At 28.9% G+C, this 22,413-nt stretch overlaps 2 protein-coding genes across 2 annotated transcripts; one reads left to right on the top strand and one right to left on the bottom strand.

Annotated features, from left to right (window-relative positions):
• Positions 1–390: 390 nt before the first annotated feature.
• On the bottom strand, positions 391–4,163 carry LOC101514939 (zinc finger protein WIP3). The gene is made up of 2 exons (XM_004506110.3): positions 3,613–4,163; positions 391–1,321 (listed from the first exon to the last, which is right to left on the bottom strand). Exons 1-2 carry the CDS (start codon positions 4,120–4,122, stop codon positions 875–877), a joined length of 957 nt encoding a protein of 318 aa, XP_004506167.1. The 5' UTR covers positions 4,123–4,163; the 3' UTR covers positions 391–874.
• A 7,068-nt stretch (positions 4,164–11,231) lies between these two features.
• On the top strand, positions 11,232–13,560 carry LOC140920825 (uncharacterized). Its single transcript, XM_073369671.1, has 3 exons — positions 11,232–11,551; positions 12,011–12,343; positions 12,873–13,560. Exons 1-3 carry the CDS (start codon positions 11,232–11,234, stop codon positions 13,558–13,560), a joined length of 1,341 nt encoding a protein of 446 aa, XP_073225772.1.
• Positions 13,561–22,413: the final 8,853 nt, after the last annotated feature.

The raw sequence follows: 22,413 nt of genomic DNA, 5'->3' as shown, positions 1-22,413 counted from the left end.
TGAATATAATTTGTCAAATTATTATTATTATTATTATTATTATTATTATTATTATTATTATTTATTATACTTTCTTAGGTGTATTGATTATAAGAAAAATAATTAATTTTGCATTTAATAAGACATATGGTTTAAACTCCATAAAAAAATAAAAGAAATATAGTTTAATTATGAGAAATTAGTTTAAGTAATACTTTAATTAAATTACAATTATTAAATATCGATTTATTTAGTGTTACCATAAATAAGAGAGTACTGATACAAATACTATTAACTAGTCATAGTAGATACAATTAAGAATAATAACTAAATGAAATTTTGTACTCAGCAACATTAATTTAGCAAAGCTTTTAGATAATTGTATAATAAAAGATCATAAAACACATAATATTAATCTAGGAAGACAAATGGTTTCCATACCATAAAATTATATGAAAGTTCACAAAGGTCTTAAAAAGACTTACATGTATATACGGAAATCCTTTTGGTAATGAAGCGGATAAATTTTCTCCATTGAAGAGGATACAAAAATTGAACATGACATTCAACCAACCATCTTTTTCTATGTCAAGAAAATTCATCTACTTCACCACTTTTGCCAACCGTACTTATTACTTCAACACAAGAGTAGTCAATAGTAATTAAGTTTAACTATAGTTAATTACTATATTATTAAAAAAATTGAAACAACGACAAAATTTAAAAATAAAAAAATCAAATTAATCTCTAAAATCAACATCTCTATTGCTTAGAGATAAAATTAGAGATTATTTTTTTTTTATCTTTAAATTTTTGTCGCTATTTTAATTTTCTTTTAATAAATTTTAAATAAAAAAGAAAATTAAGATTTACGAATGTTACATAAATACTTAAATTATGTATGAACAATTTCCTCTTCTTCAGAACTAGTAACACATTCCTTATCATCCTCGAAAGCTTGATCAAGAGAATTAGGAAGACGATTATGACCCTGTCCAAAAGATCTAACATGATCTTTAAGAGATCTTTTGTGTTTAAAATCGGAACCACAAGTGCAATACCACAATTTGCCACAATTTTTTTCATGAGTTCTCCAATCACCTTTGACGGCAAATGTTTTCCCACATTTTGTACACATAAATGGTTTAGTCCCATGTTTTCTTTTGTAGTGAGTTTGGAGGGTTCTAAAGTCTTTCAAAGGCTTAGCTCTTGGATGATTGATGTTGTTTTTGCAACCTTGAGCACAACAATAACATGGTAGCCTTAGCATTGCACCTGGTTGTGTTCCTCTAAGTGAGTTTCGTCCTTTCCTAAATTCAGATCCATGCCCCCACATATGCATCTACAATTCAAAAATTTAATTAATTTTTTTTAAAAGCAAATGAAAAAATTAATTATGTTGGTACTAATTTGCATTGCGGCCATAATAAGTTCGAACGATTGATTTTTTTTTAAAATAATTTGTATAAAAATATATAACTTTTAATAGTATTTTTTACTACGTTGTTTTGAAGACCTAATGCAAAGGTTTTTGTCATCTTATGCTTAGGTAGCTCGACCAACTAGATTGAGTTTATTAATTAATAAAAGCATATTTTATTTGTAATTTATCTTACTTGAAATTTAAAAGGTAATATTCAAGCAGTAGCCTGCATTATTTGACCTAGGTATGACCACTAATTGTTGAAAATAATTGTTAATTAATCTTTTGACTAATGGGGTAAGATAAGTCAAATTCTAATAAAAAAGAAGCTACTGCTATCCCCATGAATGGTGAAATAAAATAAATCTCTATCCGTATCCATCTATTTTAATTCTGAACTCTCTATGAGGAAAATGGAATTAGTGAAATCTAAAAAAATAATCCAAAAGTTTTGTATTGTTTACTTATAACCTCGGCTATGCTATAAATGTTACATACTTCAATTTTAGTTTTCGTACATTTTATGGTTATTTTCGTATGCTAAGTAAACTAAGTTAATATTATTACATTTAATACAATTATTTGTTTGGCTCTCCTATATTACTTTTAGGTTTTTATTGTTTTGTTCTACCTAATTATCTCTATGCAATAAATAATTAAAAGTAAAACTATATTCCACACTATCCATTGTGACAAATTAGTCACAATCTGTGCAATGAATGCAATGGCGACATTCAAATATGTTTAACTTAACTTATCATTGAAATTGAGTAAAAAAAAAGTTACCATTAGTAATTAATTTAGATATATTCTTTCATGCTAAATGCTGATATCTTTATATATACTTTTTAAGGGTATATAGATAGAGGTTTTTATTTTATAGAGATCATTATTAAGATAATATAAGATTCAAATTATGATTAATATAGGATAAAATTAAGATAAATATAATGATAATGTGAGTTGGTTGTTCATATTATTAAGATTGATATTATTTTACAATTATTTAAATTAAAAGTTTATCAATAAAGTTACAATATAATTGTTTTGAAAAATAATAAAAATATACTTTAATATATGGTTTATATATTTATTTTGTGTATTATAGAGATAGAGATATAGATTAAGATTATTATATATATATATATATATTAAGATTAAAATTAATATAAATTAATATTATAAGAAAAATAATTAAGGATACAAATTAAAATAAAACTAAAATTAAAATTAAGATTACTGCGTCCCTCTCCTCCATTAATAATTAAAAAGGACAAAGAAAAATGGAAAAGCTCTCTCACACACCATTCATGTAGAAAAAGTTGAATTATAAAAAAAATTAAAGACTAGAAATGAAATTAGACTTCAATTTGAAGTTTCTAATATTTAGGATGAAATAATTGATAGATTTTTTTTCTTTCTAATTTATGTCATTATTATTCAACTTTATCTTATTATACAGTTTATATATAGCTCTAAAATAGAGCTAGCTAGCAATATTCCAGGGTTTACTTTCAACCAAAAAAGAACCAACACAAAGGAAAGGAAATTAATTAATTAAGCATGAAGATCATTACAGGTATTCCATTTGAAACGATCTTAAGGGATGAAAAAGGAGCCTTTTAATAAAAGTGAAGTGAATATTAGAGGGATAACAAGCCATCTATCTATAGCAAACTCAAATTTCATAAAAATGAGAAATAAAGTATAAAAAAAAAACTACTATCAAACAGACATATATCAATCAAGTTCTTCTACAAACAACTTTTTTATTTATTTATTTTTTTAATTGCATATATTAATCTTAAAATTTGAAATACATTAAATAAGAGTTTACAGGAAAGAACTAGAAATATTGTAATTAATTCAATATCAACTTCCAACTCTCTCATATGGTATAGACCAATTTAAGATCATATGGAGGTTTAAGTTTGAATTTAAGTAAATTTTTGAGATTTTAATAAAATTGATCTGAATAACATAATAAATTATTATATAACATTTCAATAACACTTAATTTATTTTTAAAAATATTATATAGTTTTTACAAAAGAAAAATAAATCTTCTCTCCTCACAAAAACCGGCCTCCATCCAAATATATAATTTTTTTCTTTAATTTTTATTATAAATAAGTGAATTTTTGAAATAAATAGTTGGAATAAAAAAAAAATGAAAATTGTATACATATTGATGAAAAGAAGCAACTAACCTGCATGTTATTATACCTATTGAAGGTTTTGTTGCATATGGAGCAAGCAAACTGCATAGGCCCAACAAGGATTTGTGAAGAAGTTGGTATCCAAAACCTTTTCTCTCTATTGTTTAATGAGAAACCATGGAAAGTTTGTTTAGTAGCCTTTTCTTCTTCCTTAGCATGCAAAACTTTCTTCTCATCAATATTTTCTTTAATGTTAGGCAATCCAATGTTCAAAGCTACATTCACTTGTGTTTCTACCTTTTCTTCTTTCACCTCAAAATCCTTCATTTGTGGTAATTGATCATGTTCTTCCTCTTTTGAAGGTTTTGCACTCAAAATAGGAAAAAATTGAATAGTTTCATGAACTAGGTCATTCTTAGTGATACAAGAAGAAGAAGAAGAAGAAGAAGAAGAAGAAGAAGAAGAAGAAGAAGAAGATGAAGTTTCATATGAAAGAGAGGAAGAGGGTTTGAGCCACTCAATGAAGTTATTGTCCTCTACATCACACTCCATCATAGTCATGATTTTTCATAGAGTTTTTGGATGAGTGAAACCAAAACACTTATATGATGGTTTGATTTAATTAAATAATTAATTAATAAGGAGATTTTCTTTGTCTCTTTGTAGACTTTTTCTCTTTTCCTTTTTATTTTAACCTTTACTTTTCTCTTTTTCTCTTGTTCGCCTTTTGCTTGTTTCTTTTAGGGAGAGAAAAGAGAGACTAATTAATGGAGGGGAGTGAAAATGACATGCACTATATTACTCACTAATCTTTTAATTTGAAAAGAATCTTATAATACTAAGGCTGAAACTACTCTAATTAATTCTAGTTTCATGTTAACAAGTGCTTTTATTTATTAAAGAAATCAAAATTATAAATTTTGTGTTGAAAAATATAAGTTACACTTTTAAAAATTTAAAAACACAACTTCTAATGCATTTTTAATATAAAATTTTTATTTTTAGTTTATTTAACGAGCATTTGTCTTAATTCCAATATAATGGCAGTCATAATCTAAGAAACATTTGCAGTGGTAATGAATTCATGAGATACACTATTAGTTTCCACCAAAGTTATAATTAGATAGTACTAGTAATATAATATGGATGTTGCTAATTATAAGTAATCTTTAGAAAATAATTTGTTTTTATATGTTAAGTGCATTTTTATTTTTATTTTTCAAATGCATCCTTTATTAATAATTAATTTTCAAAAATGAAAAGTCAAATCAAATATATTTATATATAAAGGATATTTTAGTAATATTTGCACATAAAATTGAGAGATAAAATTTGTTAACTAATTTTTTTAATATACATAAAAAAAGTAATGAAAGCTTATAGTAGTAATTATGAATGGACAAATTAAGTCACATAAATTGGTTGATTCGATAATTATATGATTAAATAATTATTTTGGTTCTTAAATGTATAAATATTTTTATTATTGTATTTGAATATATCGAAATTACAAATAAATCATTAATATCTCTTTTATTATTAATTTTATGGACTTAATCAACCAATAAAATAAACCAAATAGTAGCCTGTCAAACTAAATGAATCAATTTTCTTGCATTCTTTCCTTTCACTGATGAGCTAAAAGTGAGAAAAAATTGATTTCCAAATTGCCATTGCCATAGTACTAGTGAAGAAAAAATGGTTACGACTTCAATACCTTCAAAACAAAACATGCAACATTATTGATGAATATCTCTAATAACTCCTCATTTTCTAAAGTTCCACTTTAGTTGCTAAAAGTAGTTTCCAATCAAAACACACTTTTTGAGGGGATATTTGAAAACCACATTTTGTTGACAACGTATAGTAATTTGTTGTCAAACAACAATTCCAAATAGCAAAATTTTAAGAAAATTCATGTTGTATGTGTGGTTTCCAACACCATATCACCACCTTTATAAATTTAGATAAAAATTATTAATGAGAGAAAAAGTATAGATAAAATATTATTGTTGATTTAATCAATAATAAATATAATGGACTATATTTATTCATGTGAATCTATATAAAAACTTAGAGACCGTTTGTGTGGATATAATTTATTTAAATAAAATGAGAGAAAAAATATATAGACAGATGATTCTGATAAAAAAATTGACTTCAAACCACTCGACTCTTCTGAATGTATACCGTTGTATTACTAATTAACAAATATGTTAATGTGCTTAAATATCATCTGATTTTGTTAGTTTTTCTAATGTTTATTCTTTTTTTTAGGTTAGAGTATCCTTTGTGCTGCTGTGTTAATTAAATTTTGATTAGAAAAAAATAAAAAAATTACGAGCAATTTAACAAAAACATAAAGATAAATGTTAATGTCTAATCTGTTCTTGGTTTATTCAAAATCTTATCCCGCAATTAAAGGAGGGGCCTTGATGGAGCTGATGGAGGGACCAAATAATTTATTCGATTCCTATGAAAAAGATTGAAGGATTTAGGAGTCACATCTATAATATTATAATAGATATTAATAATAAATGAGGGATAAATTAATTAATAACATATGGTATTGTTTTTTGACCAAACATGCATGCATAGCCTTGTTATGCCTTTTGGTCACATAGTGTATCCATCACTTTAAGAAAATTTTGATTTGTTTCACACGTATAAGAATAAGAATGTTTCACATATTTCTTATAAAAAAAGAATGTTTCACATATAAGAATTTTAAAAATAAATTTAAGAATTATGAAACAAAAATAAAATGGCAACGAAGAATGTATTAATTGGCACTGCAAGGGAGCTGAAATAGCATTATGCAAAAGGATTCAAGGCTGCGTTCAAGACAAAGCGGCACTATGTTAACTCCTATTGTATTAACACTTTATTTAAAATATGTCAAATCGTTATTTGTTAATTAAAAAATACAAAGGAGGAATCAAAAATAGCAATTTATAAAATAGAGAGACCAATTTTATAAATTAATAAAAATAGATGAATTAAAATTATAATTAAATAAAAAAATTATATTGTCTATCAAACTTACTTCAAGAAGTGTATTTAACTAAAATATATCTTATCTATAAAACTTGTATATCAATTTCATCTTTTTATGGATTAATTTATATTTATATATAGCCTTAAATGTCCCTTTATTTTGTATACAGACTTAATTACAGTTTTTCTTTTTCAATCTCACTTATTCACGAATTTGATCTTTTATTTTAAAAGTCAATAATCTTTTATTTTCTCGGTTTCTTGAACTAAAACTGACAATAAAATATATTTTGAATAACGTGACATACATTTTCATGATATAGAACTATTTAAATGCATTAATTATTATATAATTTTGGTTTCTCCCTCAATTTTTGGAACTAAAAAATAACAATAGGACATACTTTAAATAATATGACATACAATTTCATGATATAGAATCATCTAGATGCATTGATTATTCATATGTTATTAATTAAATGATAAAAATTAATAATTTATGAAGTTGAAAGTGAATTTTTATAGTATTTTATTGTGATTTCATGGATGTTAGATCATTCAATGTCATAATATCATATGTCATATTATTCAAAATATGTCACATCGTTGTTTTTTAATTAAAAAAAAATCAGAATTAATGATCAAAATTGTCGGATATCAAAATAAGGGGATCGATTTCGTGAATTTGTAAAAATAAAAAGACAAAAACTAAAATTTAAGCCATATTAAAAAATTAAATATTTTAAAAAATAAACCTTTTTAATATTTTAATATATAAATAAAATAAATATATTAAAAATGTAACAAACTTAAATATGAAAAATAATATTAACATATCTAAAATAAAATTAATAAATATTTTGTGTAAAATTTAAATTATTAAAAAAAGTTAAATACGATAAATATTTTTTAAATTATTAAAAAAATTAAATAAGATAAATAAATTTTAAATATTTTTTAAACTTTGAGTATTTTAATATAAATAAAATAAAATAATTTGATTTTTAGTATTTTAATATGCTAAATAGCACATGGTGTCCCTTAACTTAATTTGAGTTAACGTTTTAGTTCTTTATTTTTTTCTTCCGATTTGGTCCGTTATTTTAATTTTAAGTGACAATTTGATCTTTTATGTTTTAAAATGTCAACAATGTTATTCTTTTATTTACAAAAATTCAAACAATTCATCAAAATTTTCAAACAAAACTCATAAAGTTAATTATATTCTTCAATATAATAAAAATTTCATCAAATCCGTAACTCAAATCTTCAAATAACATTGTTGACATTTTAAAACATAAAATATCAAATTGTCACTCAAAATTAAAATAAAGGACCAAATCGAGATAACAAAAAGATAAATGACTAAAACGTTAACTGAAATTAAGTTAAAGAACTACATGTGCTATTTAACCTATTTTAATATATAAATAAAATAAATAACAACAATAAGCTAATGAGAATTCCACATCATCAAAAATAGTGGAGAACTAAAAAAAATTCAATAATTAGTTAATAGGGGACCAAAAAATCGATTTTAGAAATGAGAGGACTAAAAGTTCATTTTAAGCAAAATAGGAACCAAAGTGCATTTAAGCTTTAAATATATTTATTAATTTCATTTTTTGTTATTGTTTGGTTCAAGTGTGAGTTGTTAAGTCTCATATCGACTAATTAAAAATTTGATAAATATTTGATATATAAGAGTGAAAACTTATATACTTAATGCATAATGTTTTGTGTTGAGAGGTAGTTTCTCGTTTTTTTTTTTTTTTTTTTGTGCTCCTCTAGACTTTTCAACAAATCGTATTAGAGTAATTGTGTTGACTGAATGGTTTAACCCGTATACAATTTTATTTTATTTTATATTTCATTAGATTTTAATTATTAAAATATATATATATCAAGCAGCGTTTTATATTGTCATTTTATTTTTTAATATTGAGTCCCTATTACGTAATAATAATATAATAAGATAAAATGTTTTTAAGTTTTAACTCAATTGATAAATGAGATCGTTAGGTAAAATGTCTTGTTTCTGGTTCAAACTTGAAACCTCAACAATTATAAAAAATAATACGAGTGATAAAATCAATTTATTGATTAAAAGTTCAAATGTTAATGGTAGTGGAAGTTGACATAATGGAAGGGTGGTAGGTCAAGGACTCAATTTAAGTAGTGGTAATACATGTCAAAATTACATATTAAAAGATCATAATGTTGAATACTTAAACTTAATCATTCACTTAATGGAATCAGTTTTAACATTATTGGCTACCCAATTGACTTTAACCTACGAATATATGGCAGTTTAAACAGTTGAAATAGTCAACGGTTGAATATACCAACTAGAGATGTGAATGTTTTTCAATGAAGACCCAAAGCTTTTAGACATTTAACTTGAGTGCTTAATTGGGTTTAATGTCTTTTGTAAATAAAAATAAAAATAAATAGTTGTAAATAATAATTTAATTTATGCAACTTGATAATGTAAAATACTCATTTTATACGGGCCTTCAGATTAAAATTCATTGTTTAATATATACATATTATAATTATATAGATAACATATTAAATTAAATAACTTTTTTGTGTGTAACATATTTTTTCATAAAAATATTTTTATAATATATTTAAATACTTAGTAAAACTTTATTGGATATATTTGTATACATTTATCTACATTATTATTGATGCATATAAATTAAAATTATAAAACAAAAAAATATAAGTGACTTATATACTTTAAGTCTTAAGTTAGTGTGAAACGTGAGCTATCTTATACAACGTGGAGTCGACTACCAACTAGCTAGAATAAACGCATAAAAGTTTCAAAGTCATCATCTCATAATTAAAAAGTCTTCCTCCATTGTTTTCTTTTTAATGACAAAATCGAGAAAGAGAACCAAAAGTTATGTTTTTCACAATGATTTTATTTTTAGAAAAAAGGAAAAATACAATGTATTTAATTTGGACTACACTTAGAAAGGTGGATGTACGGGGTTGCAATGGCGGAATCAGGAACGTAAAATATTAAACTTTAATTAAATTAATAATTATAATAATATCTACAAAAGTAACATACTCAAAAATAACAATGTACTAAAAAATTTACATTCATGCTCAATCAAATGTTCTACTTGTCTTCTCTCAATCAAATGTGCAATTTGCTATAGGACTTGGAAATGAGTATTTTGCATAATATGAAAGACCCATCTAAAGCTCATACTTAGATTTGATACTTCATCAATCACATTAGAATCTTAGACAACTACAAAAGTGTCCAGTTGAAAAAACATGTTAAGAGAAAATATGCTATAAATACACAAAAAGTGATATAAGATAAGCATCATTTGAACAATATAAAGCAAACAAACAAAAAATGTGAACAATCAAATACTTTCTTAGGATTCCAAATTACACTTAACATATTATTGTTGTTGAAACCAAATTGTTGCTCATTCAATAGTAATTTCCTCTATAAAAATGTATCCATATAGGCATGCATATAAATCGAGAACTATTTTTAATTATGCAAGAAGTTAAAACTTGATTTTTCTATGTATGTTATAATATTTTATAGCATATGATGTGATTTGCATTGCCTTATCTAGAATTATGAGAGTAGTCTTTTATCAGTGTGATAGAAACATGGAGATCAATGTGAATTTTGATACTATGAAAGTCAATTAATCGATGAGTTTATTATAAACATGGAGATGAATGTGAATAAACTTGAAAATATTTTTATTTCTTTAAACTTTTAATTTTGCACTCATTGATGACATATTATTTTTTTTTTTTTGTCAACCGTTTTTTTTTTGTCAACCATATATATATATATATATATATATATATATATATATATATATATATATTGTGCATTAATTGTTATTCAAGTGATGCAATAAGTTCTTTTTTCGCGGCTGAAGCATATTGAGCAATGGTAGAAGCATTGAGTTTTGTCTACTACGCACCGAAAATTCATCTGAAATATTTTAGAACAATAAAATATTATATGTTATTATATAATGTTGATTTATTCTCCATTCCATGAGAGTTTTGCCGCTTAAAAATCTTTTAAGTAGACTTGAAAGGTCCTGAGTTTGATCTGTGCTTTTGCCTTATTTGTAGTATTGATCAACCACCAGACCAATGCAATGGTTTAATCAATATATGAACGGTATATGTATATAGCCCTTCGTAAACAGTGGCATAATCAAGAATTGCAACTCTTTCTCAAGTGACATTATTTTTCCTATAAATAGGGTCACTTTGGACATAATGTAGACACGAATTCTAGTGATTGCCATCCACTATTCTCACCCATTCTTATATGCTAAGTCATCTTATTCTTTTCTAATGCATGAGTAAAGATTAAGAATCATTCTTTTGTAACATACTATTGAAAGATACTAATGGTGTGAAAGTACAAATCATATCAAGGTTTTTCAAAGTACCGTGAAGGGGATTCGTTGGTTATCTCATTTGTATCCGATTGGTGGGAGCGAATCGAACCTACAGGCTAGTGTAACAACACGCTTTAGAATTTGCTACATATAATCTTCATCAACGACTTCACTATTAAAGTCTTGCAACATTGTCACCAAAACAGATCCAACAATCTTTAGGTTCGATTTTATTTTCAATCAATGGCTGCATCACTCAAAGAAATGATTTCTAATTTTGTGAAGTTGGAGAAATTCGATGGAGGAAATTTTATCCGTTGGCAGAAAAAGATGAAATTTCTCGTTACAACTTTGAAGGTGGTGTATGTTCTAAACACCACAAGACCGCTGGAGAAGGAAGTGAAAACATTAGCAGAAACAAGAGAAAGGCAGAAGTGGGACAATGATGACTATATATGCATGGGCCATATTCTTAACGGAATGTCTGACTCCTTGTTTGATATATATCAAAGTAGCATCTCTGCAAAGGAACTATGGGAGAAATTAGAGTCAAGATACATGCAAGAAGACGCTACAAGTAAGAAGTTTCTTGTTTCTCAATTTAATAATTATAAAATGGTTGATAATAAATTAGTAATTGAACAAATGCATGAGATTGAACGTATGCTTAATAATTACAAACAACATAAGATGCACATGGATGAAACGATTATTGTATCCTCCATAATAGACAAACTTCCACCTTCGTGGAAAGATTTCAAAAAATCTATGAAACATAAGAAATATGACATATCACTTGAACAATTGGGTAATCACCTTCGTTTAGAAGAAGAGTATCGTAAACAAGAGGATACTAAAAACTAATTTTCTCATGAAAAGGTCCATGTAATGGAGGAAGGAAATTCAAGCAAATCTTTTAAGAAAAGAAATCGAGATTTTGATAAATCTCATGAAAAACACAATGGTAATAATGAACAATGAAAGAAAAGAAAAGGAAGTTGTTTTTATTGTGGAAAATCGGGACACTTTAAAAATGAGTGCAGGTTCTTGAAAAGGAAGAACAAAGACAAGAATTCAAGTGCAACAAAAGATAATCTTGTTGCTGTCATTTATGAACTCAACATAATTGAAGATGTTGAATTTTGGTGGATAGACTCTGGTGCTACCCGCCATGTGTGCAAAAATAAAGAACTATTTAAGACCATTGATGAAGAAGATGGAAGTATTTTGTACATGGGAAATGCCTCAACTGTCCAAGTCAAAGGAAAAGGAACAGTAGAGATTGAATTCACTTCTGGAAAAGTATTTACTCTTAAAGATGTATTTTATGTTCTTGATGTTATGAAGAACTTGATTTATGTACCTTTACTTAACAAGTTTGGTTTAAAATGTGTATTTGAGGGAGATAAATTTATTCTCTCTAAAGGTGGTATGTTTGTAGGGATAGGTTACCTTTGTGAGAATATGTTCAAATGTAATGTTGTTAGTAACTATAATAATAATATGATTTCTGCTTATATTGATTGAGTCTTGTGATTTATGGCATATGCGACTAGGACATATTAACTTTAGAAAATTGAATGATATGATGACATCAAATTTAATTCTAACTTTTGATAAAAATTCAAATTCATGTACTACTTGCATGCTAACTAAAATTACAAGATAACCTTTTTAAAGTGTTGAAAGAAGTTCTAAGGTATTAGATTTAATTCACTCTGATGTATGCGATTTACATGGTTGGCCTACAATTGGTGGTAAAAAGTATTTTCCCACTTTCATTGATTATTACTCTATATTTTGTTATGTTTATTTAATGCACTCTAAGAATGAAGTTTTAGACAAATTTAAAATATTTAAAGCACAAGTAGAACTTCAACATGAAACTTTTATTAAGTGTTTTAGAAGTGATAGGGGAGGAGAGTTCTATCATCATGAGTATTTTGAGTCCACTGGTATTGTGCATCAAACAATTGTACCATATTCCCCACAACAAAATGGAATTGCAGAAAGGAAAAATAGGGTATTAGAAGAAATGGTGAATGCCATGTTATCCTATTCTGGTTTATCTAAAGGTTATTGGGGTGAAGTCATGTTAACTGCATGTTATTTGTTAAATAGAGTTCCCAATAAAAGGAACAAGATAATCCCATATGAACTCTGGAAGAAAAGAAAACCCAATCTTAACTATATAAAAGTTTGGGGCTGTAAAGCAATTGTTAAAGTTCCTGAACCAAAAAGAAAGAAATTGGGAGAAAGAGGAATTGAAAGTGTATTTATGGGATATGCTGAAAATAGCAAGGCCTATAGATTCATGGTTGTTGAATCTAATGACTCATATCCTATTAACACAGTGATTGAGTCAAGAGATGCAATTTTTCAAGAAAATAGATTTAACTCAATTCCACATCCCAAGGAAACTGTATGTTCTAGTGTACAAAGCCTAGAAAATAATGATACTTTGACATGTTCAGAACTCAGAAGAAGTAAAAGAGCCAGAAAAGAGAAAGATTATGGTCTAAACTTCTTTATGTTCCTTGTAGAAGGTACAAATGATCCAGTAACAGTTATGGACCAATTTGCTACAATTTAAAGAGTGACCCACACACATATGAAGAGGCAATAAAGTCTCAAGACTCTTCCTTTTGGAAAGAAGCCATCCAAGAGGAAATGGACTCAATTATGGGGAATAAAACTTGGAAATTAGTAGACCTCCCACCTGGATCCAAACCAATAGGTTGTAAATGGATCTTTAAGAAGAAAATGAAAGTTGATGGTACCATTGATAAATTCAAAGCTAGACTTGTTACCAAAAGGTTCACACAAAAATAAAGTATCGACTGCTTTGATACTTATGCACCTGTTGCAACATCCATAAGAGTGTTTTTTGCACTAGCTTCTATCTATAAGTTTGTAATCCATCAAATGGATGTTAAAACTGGTTTCTTAAACGGAGAGTTAGATGAAGAGGTGTATATGAAACAACCTGAAGGATTTGTTATCAAGGGGCAAGAACATAAAGTGTGTAAATTGACTAAATCCTTATACGGGTTAAAACAAGCACCCAAACAATGGCACCAAAAGTTTGATAAAGTTTTGCTTTCTAATGGATACAAAATAAATGAATCTGACAAGTGTATTTATAGTAAATTTCATAATAGAAATGGTGTTATGATTTGTTTATATGTGGATGATATGTTAATCTTTGGCACAAATATAGATGAGGTAGAAAAAACTAAATCTTTCCTATCAAAAAATTTTGATATGAAAGATTTAGGTGAAGCAGATGTCATTTTAGGAATTAAAATCATTAGAGATGGAGTAAATATTGGTTTATCCCAATCTCACTATATTGAGAAAGTGCTAAAGAAATTTGATCAATTTAATTGCAAACCTGTTTCTACTCCATTTGATCAAAATGTTAAATTACAACCACAAAAAGGATGTCTTGTGTCACAACTAGATTATTCAAAGGTAATTGGATGCTTGATGTATGCCATGACCTGTACCAGACCTGACATAGCATATGTTGTAGGCAGATTAAGTCGGTATACTGACAATCCAAGTAAAGAACATTGGCAGGTTGTTAATAGAGTATTAAAATATTTAAAAGGAACAATTAACTATAGTTTAATCTATAGTGGATATCCTTCAGTTTTGGAAGGATATACAGATGTCAGTTGGGTAACTTATGTTGAGGATCATGCTTCCACAAGTGGATGGATCTTCAACCTTGGTGGAGGTGCAGTTTCTTGGGGATCAAAGAAACAAACTTGCATTGCCGACTCCACCATGGCTGCAGAATTCATTGCCCTAGCTGCAGGTAGTAAAGAGGCAGAATGGCTAAGAAATTTGTTGTATGAGATACCAATTTGGCCAAAGCCAATGGCACCAGTATCATACATTGTGATAGTCAATCCACACTGTCCAAAGCATATAGCCAAGTATATAATGGAAAATCTAGACATATTGATCTAAGACATAGCTTTGTAAAGGATTTAATTTTAAATGGAGTAATATCCATAGTATTTGTAAGAACTGAAAAGAATCTCGCAGATCTTTTGACGAAAGGTCTGACAAGGGACATGGTGTTGAAGACATCATTGGGGATGAGACTCAAGCCCATATCTAATTAATCATCAATGGTGGAAAGTCAACTCACACTTGAGTAACATCAAATCTTGAGTTCAATGATAAAGTACACTATTAGAATGATTGCAAGTACTTGAATATAGATACATCCCAAAGATTGAAAGTACTTGGACCATAAGTATAAAGTTGGAAGGTTGAGTTTTACTCTTAATAGACATATAACATAAATTTGTTGAAATACATATTATGGGTGTATTTCTGATATAGTCTACCTATGTGAGGATGAAGTGAGGCCGCTTCGAAGAGTTAAAGGGCTTGACTCTTAAATTCTCATGAAAAGGGTACATGACACAAGACCTTAACAAATGTGTCATCTTTATAATTCTTTCGATAGTACCGAGATTTCATGTGTAAGTTGTGCACACTTGTTCTAATGAATAACTGGTTCAAAGCTTGTCTACCAATCTATTCGGGATAAGTGGAACCCATAGCTTACTAAGTAGTGATTCAAATTGTAAGATACCATTATCTAAAACCATGATTTTTCCAAAATTATGGGACTAAGTATATTTTGAAAATGGTGGGGGATATTGAGATATTTTTTCAAAATATTGGGTAAGCTATGGGTTCCACTTATCCCGAATAGATTGGTAGACAAGCTTTGAACCAGTTATTCATTAGAACAAGTGTGCACAACAACAACAACAACAACATATTTTGTAGCAAGAATTTTCCTCTGCATTTTTTTTAAAAGTAACAGACTTCCTCAACATATTTTTATACGATTCTTGATTTCGGTCATATAATTCTGCTTTAATTTAATTCTACATTTTTTTTAACATGACTTCGGTAACATAATTTTCATACGATTTTTGATTGCATGCTTTTAAATTATTCTCAATATAAGCATAAACATGTATATTATTAAATATATTTCTGAGTTGTAGTACAAATAGTAAATAATTTATTTATTTAGATAATTTATTTATTTATTATTTATTTTATTATTTATTTATTTATTCATTTACTTATTTATTTATTATTCATTTACTTATTTATTTATTCATTTACTTATTTATTTATTTATTTATTTATTTTATTATTTATTTATTCATTTACTTATTTATTTATTTATTCGTGTACTTATTTATTTATTTACTATTTATTTTATTCATTTACTTATTTATTTATTATTTATTTTGTTATTTATTTATTCCTTTATTTATAGTAAGTAATTTATTTGTATTTGGTGGTTGTGTGGTTATAATTCCCTCGCGGGTTATTAGAGACGACGACCGACAAAGAAACGACCCGTTAGCATATCAGATTCATTGGACGAAATCTTCAGTTGAGGTAAGGGGTGAGATGAGGTTTGATTTTATGAGTATAAAATAACGTGAGATGAACGAGAATACCGAAATTCTCATATTTTCATTTGGGGCTTACTACGTACGGTTGAGCCCTATTGAGTAATAATAATTAATTAATAATATATGAATGGTAATAGTGAGGACTAAAATATAATTTAGAAACCTATAGAATTGTTGTGAATTAATTTATATTAAGATTGCGTGTTATTTGATTTTATGAAATTTATACTAATTGTTATTGTATGAATGATATATACTTGAGTGTTCTTATTACTTGATTGAAATTGTGATATTACTTCAATGTGCCACTTAAATGATTCCTTACCATGTGATTGATGAAACTGAATTGTGTATTGTGAGTAGTGTAAACCGAATAGTGATATTTTATTGTGATTGACTGATATACATATATAATGATGAATGTTGTGAAGTCAAACTGAAACTTATTGAGTGGTGATTTTAGAGTTAGAACTATTTTGTCATCATATAGGGAGGGTTTGACAAACCTAGCGATTCAGGGAAGTGCAACTGAATAAGCCTGATTGTGGAGGGCTACAGTCGAACTGTAAGGTAAGACTGATAGACCTTAGGGGTACCTCTAGTGGGGAATTCCTAAGTAGATTAATGGGTTATTCCTTAAGGCCAGGAGCTACCGTGCCACACAAGAGTACCCCGACCGTCGCGTATATGTGTCTCGGGTTGAGTGAGGGGATCTATGAGGACTTGGCCATTCATGAATTGTCCGTCCACTCTTGTAGTGGCATAGTATCAGGCCTCCTAACCAAGTACTTCAGAGTAGAATGGTACCAAATGATGAAGTATAGAGTATAGGACATGCATAGCATTTCATCATTGTGATTGTCTTATTGTAAATGAATTTGATGAACCGTTGATATTATACACTTGACAACTTTTGAGGTTGTGATAATTTGATTGCTTGCATGCTCTCCTCGTGTATTTTATACTGTTACATAATTTCGATACTCACCCCTCGTTGTTTGTGTTTTGCGTTTGCGATGGACGCAGACGAGTTGTAAGTTGCAGGTGATGACTAGTACCATCGGAGAGGCGGGAGCCATCATGTCTTGGAGACTCTTATTATATGCATCGTGTTGATGTTATTTTGAGCATTTTTTCTATTTTAGGAATTTCCGCTCTGATAGTGACATCGGGTTGGGACTACATTTGCACTTAATTTAAAACATAAGTATGTGTACTTCAAAAAGTGATTCTAATGTCTGATATTGTGATTTCAAGTTGTTAAGTTTTATGGAACCTTTGAATTTATTTGACGTGTTTAGGATTATGTGATACTCTTTATCTTAAAAATAAATATGTTTGGAAGTTTGTATATTTAGTTATTTGAAGAAGTTCATAGTTTTAAAAATATGAAAAAATTAAATTTGTTTTATTTGGGGATTAGGGTGTCACAATGATCGTCTTCAGATTGGTTACCGATGCATAGATCGAAAGAAATGAAAGTGATCATCTTCAGATTTTTTACCGATGTGTAGATCTATAAACATGGTCGTCTTTGGGTTGGTTACCGATGCGTAGATCTATAAAAATGAAAAATGTTCGTCTTCGGATTGGTTAATGTAAGACTCATAGTTTTAAATTCTAAGTTAGGTATTTTGGTGTATTTTGGTATTGAACTCTCAGGCTTTTTAGCCAAGTTATTGATATTTTGTGAGTTTAATGCCCAAAAATATATTTTAATGCCTGATTAAAATTATCCGTCGATAAATAAATTGGCTTAAATTATGGTGAATATTTTGTCGAATAATAATTTATTTATGTTACGAAGAATTTAATATCGGACAGTTTTGTTAAAAATATCTCGGGTTGCTGAAAACTTTATCTGTCAATTGAGTTGCGACGAGAATAGATATTTTTATCAAAATGGTTTGAGAAGTGATGGGAGGTGATGTGGAAATGATGATTTTTATAAATATCTAAAATATCTAGATATTTTAGATATTTATAAAAATCATCATTTCCACATCACCTCCCATCACTTCTCAAACCATTTTGATAAAAATATCTATTCTCGTCGCAACTCAATTGACAGATAAAGTTTTCAGCAACCCGAGATATTTTAGAAGAAAGAAAAACGCAAAACCTTTCTTCCACTCCATGCCTCACGACCACGTCTTCTTCTTCCTTCTTTTCTTTGCTTTATTTTTCTTTCTTTTGCTTCAAGAAAAGAAACCCAAGGCTTGGTGGGTGAGAAAACAAAGATCTTCTAGCTTCATTCTTCTTCTTTGATTCGAAAACAAAGAAAAACGGTGTTAGGGGTTTTCAAAACCGATAAACACAAACCTCCACATTTCTTCTAGATCTAAGTTTTATTTCACGAAGAGATAGAAGGGAAAGTTGCTCATCTTCCCGCTACGGAGCTAGTGAACCAACTTTGGAAGCGACGACGCGAGCGGAGATTTTATCAGAATTGATCGCGGTACCGTAATCGCTCGTTAAAGCTACCGCTAAGGTAAGGGCTCCTTCCAAACTTTTAGCTTGCATATAGGATGCTATATGTGTATTTGTGGAGTTGGAATTTTGTGAAATGGATGTGTGATTTTGTAGAAAAGGAATTTAATTCATTTATGTATGTTTTTGAGGAAATTAAATATGATGTGTTTGAGGAGTGATTTGTGAAAATTAATTTGGTGTGATGTATGTTTGAAAGTGTGGAAATATGTGGGTGATTGATGATTGAGACTGGTGTGGTTTTGTGGAATTTGAATTGATCAAATTTAATGTGAATTGTTGATTAAATTTGATGTGTGGTGGTGGAAAATATATGTTTGAGTATGCTCTGTGTTGAATATGAAAATCATTAGTGTTAAATGAGTATTAAAAATGGAGAATCTTTTAATATCTGCATTTACTTAATGATTGTTGCGGAAAGAGTCAGAGTATGCTCATGCATTTCATAGTACATGGTGACCGTGATGGTGCCATGGTGACAGTGGTGACAGTGATGGGCCACGAGATGATGTCATGTGATTTGTTGGTTCATCTTATCCTTATAGGGATTATCGCGTCGTCCTGATCTGTGAGAGATTGCACTCTATTTCACTCTAGAAAATAGTGTAACAGTACTAGCCTGCGATAGGCGGTACGTTTACGATTTACGCTTTCTAGTAAATCGTGTTGACCCGTGATAGGTGGCACATCGGTAAACAGTACTGGCTTGTGATAGACGGTATGTTTACGATTTAGGTTTCATTTTGTAAATCATGTTGACCCGTGATAGGTGGCACCTCGATAAACAGTATTGGTCTGCAATAGACGGTACGTTTATGATTTACGCTTTTTAGTAAATCGTGTTGACCTGTGATATGTGGCACCTCGGTAATTAGTACTGGCATGTAATAGGCGGTACAATTATGATTTACGCTCCTTCAAGGAGGGTTTTGGTTCGGATTTCGTAGTTCATGCATTTTGGCATATACGCATTGCATTAGGGTGCTTGGCACGCGAGTCATGTTTGATATACTGTGATGATTGCATATATATACTCAGTTGATGTTGTGATTGTGCCGAAATTGATAAGTGTGATTGTTTAGATTTGTTTGTAAATGTTGATTGATTGCGAAACCATTTTTGAAACTGAATTCTGCATTTTTTCACAGTTGTATTCGAATACGACAGGACTGTATTCAAATACGATAGCAGAGAGTTTGCTAGTGACTTAGGATTTCACACTTGTATTTGAATACGACAGAATTGTATTCGAATACGTGTAATCGAATACGACAGGATTGCATTCAGATACGACGGGATGATTTTGCTATTGACTTGCAAAACAACATTGTATTCGAATACAAAGATGCTGTATTCAAATACAACAGTGCAGTTTTGTTAAAAACTTCACTTTTCAACTTGTTTATGCATGTTTGACATATGAAAATCCTTTCAAGGAGTATGCTATGATGAAAGGTTATTTTGTGCATTTAAAATTTAAATGCTAAGTGATATTTGTTAATTTTGGTTGGTGACCTTTACAATTATTGTGGAAATCTAGGATTTGCCCTCAGATGAGAACCAGGATCGTCCTACCGGGTAGTACCCTAGAGATGGACATGTAGTTAGACATACCAGACCGGTGATGAGTCAGAAAGATCTTGCGGGGCGCGTGGAGATCACTCGGGTCGTATAGTTTTTTGAAGTATGATCAGATTAGATGGTTGTATAGGGGATAAATGTCTTTCTTTCTTGGATGTATTTATTTCAATTTGGAAGATTGTACCTATACCTCATATTGTCAGCTAGACTTTTATTTTGGATGGTCGATGTACCACTTTTTGATTTGACGTGGGGGAGTTAAAATTCTTGGGTCAGTGTTTTTGTACAGGTGTCTGCCGAGAATACCCCAAAGGTATGAGCTATGTCTAATAGGCCTCATAGCCCCGGTGTATGTTGATGTTTAAATACTCTGGATTTTTATTTCAAAAACTATTCCACTGCTTGTAAATATTGTTGACTTTTGTCATTGTGTTACGACTAAAATATTTTATCCAAAGATATTTCTTCCATTATTTATCAAATTCGATTTCTGTTTGTTTTACAAAAAAAAAATAACGGGTTGTTACAATTGAAATTCTTTGTTTTTATGAATTTGTTTTTTTTTTAAAATATACACCCGCGCTGTTAAATATCAGGGTGTTACAGTTACCGATGTGTAGATCGAAAGAAATGAAAGTGATCATCTCTAGATTGTTTACCGATATGTAGATCTATAAAAATGATCGTCTTCATATTGGTTACCGATGCGTAGATCTATAAAAATGATCATCTTCGGTTTTTACCGATGTGTAGAACGAAAGAAATGAAAATGATCATCTTCAGATTGTTACCGATGTGTAGATCTATAAAAATGAAAAATGATCATCTTCGGATTTGTTACTGATGCGTAGATCGATAGAAATGAAAATGATCGTCTTCGGATTGGTTACCGATGCGTAGATCAACAAAATGTAAGTGATCGTCTTCGTATTGACTACCGATGCGTAGATCAATAGGAATGTAAAAAAATGTAATTGGTCCAATCTTGTGGGTAGATAAAGAGGGAGAATAAGAATATGATACTTGCAATTCGAACGATAAGGTATGAATGATTCATGCGTGTGTTATGCATTGAGTATAGGTAAAGTGTCAATGAAGATGCATGGATCATATGAGTATGATTAAATTCTGCATGATTTATGTGTGTCATGAATTAATGGTCAATTCTTGTTCATTTATTTTATTCGCCGATCCTTATTATCTTCTATGCCCTCAAGATTGGATAAATGAAGATAACAACCATTTTTTGCATGACGACTCTAGTATGTCTCGTGTGACACCTTTTTCGAGGCGAAGCAAAATCCATTGTTTAAAATGATTACCCTCCTTATTATTTTTCACACACTCATATATCTTGAGAATCAAACGAGTTCCCGTGTACATATTTTTCAAGTGTCAAAATATTTAAAATACTTTTATATTTTCACATATTTCAAATTCCAACATTTATTATCACAAAACAACATTTTGAAACACTAGCACAATCAATAATGAAACTGGATTGATTTATAACGAGTGTAACATACAACATCGAATGACAATAATAAAAAATGTACATTCGTTACATTGAAGAAAAAAAAACAATTGAGGAAGGGGTTACAATGTGAGGACGAGTATGTTTAACTTTAGGTGGAGACATAATAAACACTAGTCATTCTTGTAATTTAGGAACTCCTAATAGTTAGCTTCCAAGAATAATAATTGCCCCAGTCTGAAGCGCTTGATTTTTGCCTAGGTCGCCTTTTTAGGTTTTCAACCTAGCGAGCCCATTTTTTTGATCACTTTTTTAAGCATAATATTTTTTGACTGCATCTGAATTTACTAGAAGTAGAAGGCCATCTCCATTCATTTATGCGAGTATTAGAGCTCCTCTAGAGAAAGCTTTTTTCACCACATATGGTCATTCGTAATTC

This window comes from Cicer arietinum, chromosome 6 (genome assembly GCF_000331145.2).
Source record: "Cicer arietinum cultivar CDC Frontier isolate Library 1 chromosome 6, Cicar.CDCFrontier_v2.0, whole genome shotgun sequence".
In the NCBI taxonomy this organism is placed as follows: domain Eukaryota; kingdom Viridiplantae; phylum Streptophyta; class Magnoliopsida; order Fabales; family Fabaceae; genus Cicer; species Cicer arietinum.
Note: the sequence above shows the minus strand (reverse complement) of the source record. Positions and strands in the feature narration are given on the sequence as shown.

What these genes read in the sequence shown, in the direction of transcription:
- LOC101514939 (XM_004506110.3), bottom strand. Translation starts at nt 4,122, where the DNA reads ATGACTATGATGGAGTGTGATGTAGAGGACAATAACTTCATTGAGTGG. An exon ending in ATAGGTATAATAACATGCAG is followed by an intron (nt 1,322 to 3,612) that starts GTTAGTTGCTTC and finishes TTTGAATTGTAG; the next exon opens with ATGCATATGTGGGGGCATGG.
- LOC140920825 (XM_073369671.1), top strand. Translation starts at nt 11,232, where the DNA reads ATGATTTCTAATTTTGTGAAGTTGGAGAAATTCGATGGAGGAAATTTT. An exon ending in GAAGACGCTACAAGTAAGAA is followed by an intron (nt 11,552 to 12,010) that starts GTTTCTTGTTTC and finishes AAATGAGTGCAG; the next exon opens with GTTCTTGAAAAGGAAGAACA. An exon ending in TATGTACCTTTACTTAACAA is followed by an intron (nt 12,344 to 12,872) that starts GTTTGGTTTAAA and finishes TAAGTGTTTTAG; the next exon opens with AAGTGATAGGGGAGGAGAGT.